Raw genomic sequence first — 8,994 nt, forward strand, 5'->3', positions numbered from 1 at the left:
AATGCATTGACTTGTATTCCAAACATATAAAGAACACTTAAAAACCTCAAAATAGGCCGGTGCCTTGGCTCTCTTGGTTAGTCCTCCGCCTGTGGTGCCAGCATCCCATATGGGCACCAGTTCTAGTCCCGGTTGCTCCTCTTCCAGTCCAGCTCTCTGCTGTGGCCTGGGAGGGCAGTGGAGGATGGCCCCAGTGCTTGGGCCCCTGTACCCGCATGAGAGACCAGGAAGAAGCACCTGGCTCCTGGCTTTGGATCAGCGCAGTGCCAGCCATAGCGGCCATTTGGGGACTGAACCAACGAAAGGAAGACCTTTCTCTCTGTCTTTCTCACTGTCTATAACTCTGTCAAATAAATAAATTAAAAAAACTCAAAATAAGAAAACATACCTAATTTAAAAATTGGCAGAAAATTTAAGTAGACAATATACACAAGGATAAACACATAGCAGATAAGCACAAGAAAAGATGCTCAGTATCATTGTCCTTTAGGGAAAGGCCAACTAAAGGATGACATCCTGTATAACATTTACTGGAATGTACACATGAAAACCATCGGCAATGCCAAGTGCTGGGGAAGGTGCAGAGGAACTGGTATACTTCCACATGGCTGGAGTTAAGGCAGACTTGTAGGGACAGTGGGAGAGTTTGGCAACTTCTTCCACAGTTAAACCTGCACTTGCTTGAGTCCCAGCAGTCCCACTCCTGGCTTTATTTTTATCCTAGAGAAATGAAAATGTGCCACCCCATAAAAACCAGAACACAAGTTGTTATACTGGGTTGTTGGTAAAAGCCTAGAGCTGGAAACCACCTTCAGTGGGTGGCAGGATAAAGACAGTGTGGTCTTCTAAGCAGTGGACTTCTGCTTAGTGAAGGGGAGAGACTGTGGATACAGAAAATGACTGGGGCAAATCTCAAAGGGATGATGCTGACAGAAGCCACTCTCTAAAGGTTACTTGCTGTATGAACATTTTTACAAAGGCAAAGACATAGTAACAAAGAACAGATCTTATGCTTGCTAGAAGTTACAATGGAGTGATGGTGTGACAGTGAAGGGACAGCACAAGTGATTTGTACTGGATGACTGATAACCCTGGCTGTTGCTATGTGAATCTGTATATGTTAAAACTCATAGAGAGAAAAGGATCAGTTTTGCTACATGATAACTAGTAAAAGAAAAAGAGATAACTGAGAGGGCAGGGGTAGGAGGGAGGAAAGATGGCACATAGGAACCTGGCCAGGTGATACCCTAGGGGTTATCCTGTAGGCTTGTGTGTAGGTGAGAAAAGGTCTTTTGGCCATGACAGCAATATCCTCAGAATGCACCTGATCATGGTGGTGGAGACAGGGTAGCCTCACCTACCCAACATCAGTCTGCCAAGTTCACTGATAGGGTGGGGATTGAGAGACATTTTCCAGGGTCATGTTCCCAAATTTGTTGACTGAGTATTTCCAGCAGGTTGTGCAAGTATTGCCTGTGAAAAGTATGTCAGGGTGAGAGCTTATGTATGTGCATAGGAGTAACAGCACTGCTGTGTTCTGTCTGGAAACTCTGAGGTCTGCAGAGCCTTCGTGAGTGACTGCAGAATATGAGACACCAAATAACTAGGAGTGAGACAGTGAGTGATTAGGGGTAGCGGTATGAATGTGTGAGGGGGTGAGTTAATGAGTAACTGGATGTGTCAATTGCGTGTGAGTTTCTGAGTGAGTGAATGTGTGAACTTTGAATGAGAATGAGGTATGTGAGTGAATGAGTATGTAAGTGAGTGAGTGAATATGAGGGTGAATAAGTGAATGAGTATGTAAGCAAATGTGAGAGTTCCTGAGTGAGAATTAGTGAATTTGTAACTTCCTGAATGAGTATGTAAATGAGTAAGTTTATGAGTCAATAAGTGAGGGAATGTGTGGGTAATGGAGTGAGTGTGTGAGCTGTGTGAGTGTGTATAAGCAAGTGTGTGTGTGAGGTGACTGTGAGCACATGATTGTGTGAGTGTGTATGTGTGTGTGTGTGTGTGTGTGTGAGTACATAACTGTGTGAATGGATGAATGTGTGAGTAACAGTGAGAGAATGTATGGGGTACTTCCTGAGTGAATGTGTGAGTGAGTGTGAATGAATTCTGTGTGTATGAGTAGGTTAGTTGAGTGAATGAGTGAATAAGTAACAGTAACTTTCTGAGTGTATATGAGTGTATTGAATGTGAGTCAGTGTGTGAGTGAATATGCAAATAAGTATGAGTGAGGAAGTGTGAGAGTTGAGTAACTGAATGAGGAAGTGACTGTTTCACTGAATAAGTGAATGAGTGAGTGAGGATGTGAATGAATGTGTAATTATGAGTAAATGAGCAAGTGACTTGTGAGGATGTGTGAGTGTGGGACTATAAGTGAGTGACTGTGTGAGTGGGTGATTGTATGATTTAGTCAATGGGAGTATATGTGTGAGTCCCTGAGTGTCTGAGAAAGTGTGAGTGACTATGACTGAATGGCCCACTGAGTGAGAGAGCAAGATGTGAGTGTGTGAAAGAGTTAGTTCCTAAGTGTGGGACAAAGTTTGTGAATGCAAATGAGTGAATAAATGAATGTGTATGAAAGTGAGGTGTGAGTGAATGAATATGTGAGGGACAGACTGAAGTGTGAGTTTGATTATGAGTGACAGAGTGAGGTGTAACAGTAAAAGAGAGATGAGTGACAGAATGAAGTGTGGGAAGCACTGAGGTATGAATGAATAATAAGTGTGAGTATGTGAGTGACAGGTATAACTGAGTAAGAGTGAAGTGAATGTGAGTGACAGAGTTAAGTGTGGGTGAGTGGCAGGTGTGACTGAATGGCAGACTGAGGTGTGAGCAAATGGAGTGAAAGTGAGGTGTGTCACAGTGAGGTATGAGTTTTTCAGTAACACATTTATGAGCAAATGAGTCAAAGTGAGGTATGGGTGAGTGTGACAGTGAGGTGAGAGTGAGTGATAGTGAGGTGTGAATGAGTGACACAGTGAGGTGTGAGTGAATGAGTGACAGGTGTGAGTACCACAGTGAGGTGTGACTGAGTTTGTGACAGTGAGACATGAGTGACTCACTAAATGAGGTATGTGTGAGTGACAGAGTGTGAGTGTGTGACACAATGAGGTGTGTGTGATTTTGACTGAGGTGGGGGAGACCGATAGATGTGAGTGAGTGACACATTTAGGTGTGAGCACCAGGTGAGAGTGATGGAGTGAGTCAGAGCAAGGTGTATGTGAGTGAAAGGGTGAGGTGTGACTGAGTTATGCAGGTGAGAACGAGACACAGAATGAGGTATGAAACTGACAGATTTGAGAGTGAGGTGAGTGATACATTGAAGTGTGAAATAGTGAGGTGTGAGTGAATGACACAATGTAGTGTGTGAGTTTGTGAGTGATGTGTGGAAGTGGGAGAGTGATACTGAGATGTGAGTGACTGACACATTGAGATGCAAGTGACAGAGTAAGGTGAGAGTGAGTGAGAGTTGTAAGCCAGAGTCACAAAGTATGTGAGAGTGATAAGGTGAGGTGTGAGTGAGTGCAGTCCTAACAGAAAATAAGGACACTGAGATTGGATGCAAGGCTGGCACAGAAGGGCAAAGAGGGACTGGTGACTGAGGGTGTCCCTGAGACAGGCCCCTGGTGGATAAGCTTCTGTTCAAGGCCATCCTCGCAGCAGTCCTAGGAGGCAGGACTGTCCTAACTTGAGAGGACCAGCAGGGTGAAAACAACGCCTGCATCAAAAGCTCTAAATAGATGGCCTCTCTGCTCCTTCCTTCAGGTGGTGTGTGTCCCTTTGTGGATTCTCATGTCCTTTCTGTGCCTCGTGGTCCTCTATTACATCGTGTGGTCTGTCTTGTTCTTGCGCTCTATGGATGTGATTGCAGAGCAGCGAAGGACTCACATAACCATGGCATTGAGCTGGATGACCATTGTCGTGCCTCTCCTGACTTTTGAGGTAAGCTTCTACAGGACCCCTCCTCAACCTCGGAATGCTACTCTCCCTGCCACAATACCCTGCATGTCTAGAAAGGCTGCCTGCTACCTTGGAAATGGCGATGATCCCCTCTGGGAGAACAGGCTGAGAACACACTTCAGGAAAATGAGAAACCCTTTCTCTCTTGTTGGAGAAGGGCAAATCTGGCAGTGGGATGTGTGCCTTGCTACTCAGGATGCATATGTGTATGTTGACTTTCTACTTTTCAAAAGAGAAGGTTTGGGTATCATATTTTCATGTTTATGTCCTGTGGAGAATTCTAGAATGGGCACTGATGTCTCCTTAGGACAAACACCAGAAGGAATTTCCCCTAAAACTTGTGCTGAAACTTTCGTAGTAGAAGGACTTTTGCTTGGTCCTGAGGAGTAATGTGAAGGCTTGTTTTACTCTATCTCCAAAAGACAGGCAGCTTTCTGCAGGTCCTTGGGTGCAGACATTCCCCTGTGAGGCCTGATGGGCTGGGCAGCCTACTGAAGTCACTTGAGATGCTGTGTTTTCAGATGTTGTATCCATAGGACCTGGACTGTCTCGTTCTGTAGATTCTGCTGGTTCACAAGCTGGACGGCCACAACGCATTCTCGTGTATTCCAATATTTGTCCCACTGTGGCTCTCGCTGATCACTCTGATGGCAACCACATTTGGACAGAAAGGAGGAAACCACTGTATGTACTCAGCACTCCAGAGCCCTTGACTTGTGTGTGAGTGTGTGTTGGTGGTGGTGGTGGTGGTGGTGGGGAGTCCCAATTTAGGCATGTGTATGGGAAAAGCAGGGCTAAAGAAGGTCAAGGACCTTCCAAGCACAAGGCTTGCATGCTGTCCCCCTGGCTTTGTGCTGCCCTGCACTATGGCTGTCCTGCAGTGCATGCTACAGCCTGAGGCAGGACCCAACAAGACAAGCAGCTTCTCTGAGCTCCTGTAACACCTGCTGCAGAATGGGGATCAAGATTTCTCCTTCCAGCACTCATGAGTATGGGATGAGAAATCAACATCTCCCATCAGAACCCATGAAATCATCCCCACCCCCTGTCCCTTTTTGTCCTTCTCCCTCCCCATGTCACTCCTGACATCACTGAGTCTTATCAGGTGTACCTTGCTGGCTCTCTTCCTTTCCAAAATGCATGCTGTGGCAGTTTTTTAAAAAAGATCTATTTATTTATATAGAAAGAGTTACAGAGCAGGGGATAGGAGGCGGGATAGATCTTCTTTCCACTGATTCACTCCCCAGATGGCCACAACAGCCAGTGCTGGGCAAGGCCAAAACCAGGAGCCAGGAGCGTCATCAGGTCTCCCATGTGGGTGGCAGTGCCCCTCTTACTTGGGCCATCTTCTACTGATTTCCCAGGCCATTAGTAAGGATCTGGATCCAAAGTGGAGCAGCCAGGATATAAACCAGCACCGATATGGAATGCTGATGTTGCAGGTGGTGCCTTTACCTGCTGTTCCACAACACCATTTTGAATTTATCTGAGAGGAAGGTCACTTTCTCATGAGGCTGTCAGCTCCACTGCATGTAACCCCAGAACACTGCTCTTCTGGAAGTCAATACGGGTAGGGGCAGTGCTGAGCCTGCAGCCCAGGCTATACTTGCTGCTTGTATCCCGGGAAAACTGGCACTGAGCTGATGGTCCTCTGGTACCCAGAGAGGGCAATAGGCACCAGGACTCCTGTTGTCCCCAGAGAGGGGAACAAGCCTCAGGAGGACCCATGGTATACAGAGAAGATAGTGGGCATTGGAGATACACCTGTGAAGTGGCTCCATGAGCTCCAACTGCTTCCTGGCTTGGAGCAGTACATGCCTCATGTCCTCCTGGATGCCAAATGAGACATAAATCCTCTTGGAAGACATTCATTGTCATCCATGAGTTTATCTAGTGCAGAGTACTGAGAGGCAGACAATAGAATCTATGCCCCACAGGCACTGGACACTCAACTAGGGTAGTAATTCTCAAACATGAGCACCCCCAGAATCCCTGCAGGCCAGGCTAAGGGGATTTCTTGGCCCTACCTCACCCCACAGTTTCTGATTTGGAAGTTGTGAACCTGAGGTGCTGTCACTACAGGACCAGAAATTCTACCTAGGGAACCCTGGAGCTATAGGTCATACATACTTCTTCTCTATATTGGGCATTCAGGCCCTGGGCTGTCTTCATTTCTGAGGAATCTGGGTGAAGTAAAATTTCCAACAGGTAAGTGAAATTTATCATTCAGAAGAGAAAGCCCAAAAACCAGTGGAGTCTACCATGTGAAAAAGTACATTCTTGTTTTTCAGGGTGGTTTGGAATTCGCAAAGATTTCTGCCAATTTCTGCTAGAAATCTTCCCATTTCTGAGAGAATATGGAAACATTTCATATGACCTCCATCATGAAGACAATGAAGAAACAGAAGAAACCCCAGTTCCAGAACCCCCTAAAATTGCTCCTATGTTTCGAAAGAAGGCCAGAGTGGTTATTACCCAGAGCCCTGGAAAGTATGTCCTGCCTCCTCCCAAACTGAATATAGAAATGCCAGATTAAATGCCACTCTCAGGGACAGAGTGTAAGTGGACTGGGACGTACCCTCTCTCCACCTTTCTCTGCCTCTTGTTCACCCCCCAACTCAGACCCAGAACTGGAGCTGGGCCTCCAGGGAAGTCCATCTCATGCCTTGTTTGCATTCAGTGCCAATCAGCTACTCACCATGATGGGATGCGGACATGGCAGGGGACTGGGTCAGGTGTCCATGCGACGTGGATGCCAGGAAGAACATGAAAGGTGAGGCCAGCCTCACCCTGGTGGATACCAGAGGCACTTGCTGGGCTCCATCATCCCCACTGTGGCACAGCTACCTTAATAGGCCCACAGAAGGAGAAGCTAATCTACATGGGAGTTTTCCAAAGTATTAAATTCCCATCCAAAGTGTTTAAAAATGTTTTCAACAGGGCCTGCCTGCACATGTAGCTCAGAGTGTCCTGTTGTGGGTGGTCAGTAGGAACTATAAGATGTCTTGGATGCATCATGTGACGTGTGTAGACACAGTACAGACATCCTTTACCCTGTTCCTACTTTGGAGTAGTTTGCTCTGGGAGTATCCACAGCAGCTTTCAATGCCTTCATCGGTGAGCCCATTCCAGTGGAGTGACTCCATGCCTGTACAGTATTTATACAAATATTTTAGCTTTGTAATATACAGTGTCAGATCCTAGTTCTGTATAGTATATCCTGTTAAAGTATTTTTTTACAAGCTTGTGCCAGGGATGGACATGTTCTGCTGCAGAAGAAGGTGGCAGCGCTCCGGCGCTGCCCCAAGGAAATGCCACACCAGCAGGGGACATGCCATGGATACCCTGGAATTCCCCTGTGCACGTAGTCACTGCCTCTGCCAGAGCTGCTGCAAGGAGCAAGAGATGGCCTGTGCTTCTCTAACATGTGATGAACACCAGCTAGCAACACCCCCTCAAAAGCATTACCTGAGGCAGGACACTCTGGAGCAGTGCAGAGTAGTAATGGCTATGGAGTGGGGTCTGTGTTCAGGTCCAGAGCTTTGTCTGCCAGCAACTGTAGCACTTTGGAGCAGGCTTGAGGCTGTCACATGTGATCACAGTTCCTCTGGGCACTTCTAGTTCTAGCTCTGGATCCAGTCCTGCAAGTGGGCTATCCTTCTGCAAGAAAGCACATAGTTCACTTTTAAAGGAGGATGAGGAGTGTGGATATTCTCACCCTAAAGGAAATGTGGGATTTTAACATGGACAACTGCTAGATGGCCTATATCAGGCATAATTTAAGCCCCACACATACCTGAATCTGCCCCTGGAACTGGCCTTTTATGAATGGAGGGAAAAGGAGAACAGAATGGTGTAGTATTTCCTGCTCTGTGTGTAAAAATCAAAATAGCTAAATCCACTATTTTTGCTCCCCTTAGCTGTTCAATAAACAGTTTCCTCATTTTACAGGTGCACTGTATGTATCTTATATCACAAAAGATCAGGGAAACCTCAATGGTTCTTAGCTAGCATGAATGGCAGCCTCTAGTCACCCCAAGCTTCTGAGGCTGGTGGGGCTAGCTGCACATCCTGAAGGGTATATGGAGGGAAAAAAGGAATGTCATTGAGGTCCTTCCACTGGCCAGGGAATGCCAAACCATCATGGTTACACCTGAGGAGGCTTTCTAGAGCATTCCTGGTATTCCAAGATAGTCTACAGTGGAAATCGCCTTGGCAGTGTTCCCGAGGCATTGTCTGGACATGCAACAACTGAGAATTGCAGATTAACAATGTTCTTTTTGATTTCTGTCTAACTTGCCCTAGCTACACTTTACTAAGATATTAACTCAGGCGGTGTAGCAGCTCATGGTTCACAAACATTAAAACAAAATCCACCACTTGCTGTTGACTGAAGGGTCTCATGAAGGTATCCAAAGGGCACAGATGGGGCCTTTCTGTAGTCATTAGGCATGACACTTGACGTTCCAGAAAACACCATCTTAAGTAACAGCAAGTATCCATGACAACGTAAGGGGCCTTGGTCCTGCCTATAAATCCCATTGAGTCTTCACAACTCCAGAAAGCAGGTGGGACTGCTTTTGTTCCCATAAGGAAATGGGAGCTAAGAGAAGTGAAGTAACCTGCTTAAAGCTAGGAAATAACCAATTTGAGACACTAATGTTGGCTATCTGCCTGCAGGCCCCTGACCCTTACCTGTGATGCCAGAGGGCCTTGGGATCATGATGTCTCAAATATAGATGATGCCTTATTGGTGCATGAAAATCTCTAAAATATCATTGAGCTCCATATCCAGAATCACATAGGGCTAATGTGTGGAGGGCTGGCCCTGTGTATGGGGACAATGTGACACCATCTTCTTTGGATAAATGCCTCCCTCCTGACCTAGCACCACACCCCAAAGGAACAACTGTAGAGATCAAATACCAGGCACAAACCCACACATATCTCTCTGGAGACATCTGTCAAAGAAAATAAGACGTGAAGGCCAGTAGCCAAACTCCCTGTCACAGCGTGACCATATAGACC

The 8,994-nt window shown here is 46.3% G+C and overlaps 1 protein-coding gene across 8 annotated transcripts in view; it reads left to right on the plus strand.

The window, feature by feature from the left end:
* TMEM185A (transmembrane protein 185A) overlaps positions 1-7,914 on the plus strand; it is a 75,344-nt gene extending 67,430 nt beyond the window's left edge. For 7 of the 8 annotated variants that reach the window (XM_089323717.1, XM_089323712.1, XM_089323716.1 and 4 more), the window contains 3 exons: positions 3,772-3,948; positions 4,527-4,650; positions 6,258-7,914. In XM_089323717.1, the coding sequence (XP_089179843.1) occupies positions 3,772-3,948; positions 4,527-4,650; positions 6,258-6,502 (546 nt within the window). In that variant the 3' untranslated portion in view covers positions 6,503-7,914. Of the gene's footprint in view, positions 1-3,771; positions 3,949-4,526; positions 4,687-6,257 lie in introns of all 8 variants that reach the window. The other variant, XM_051831611.3, reaches the window with a different exon arrangement.
* The last annotated feature ends 1,080 nt before the right edge of the window (positions 7,915-8,994 follow it).

The sequence above is a fragment of the Oryctolagus cuniculus genome, chromosome X (assembly GCF_051225735.1).
Source record: "Oryctolagus cuniculus isolate XC-2025 breed Fujian yellow rabbit chromosome X, ASM5122573v1, whole genome shotgun sequence".
Taxonomy (NCBI): Eukaryota; Metazoa; Chordata; class Mammalia; order Lagomorpha; family Leporidae; genus Oryctolagus; species Oryctolagus cuniculus.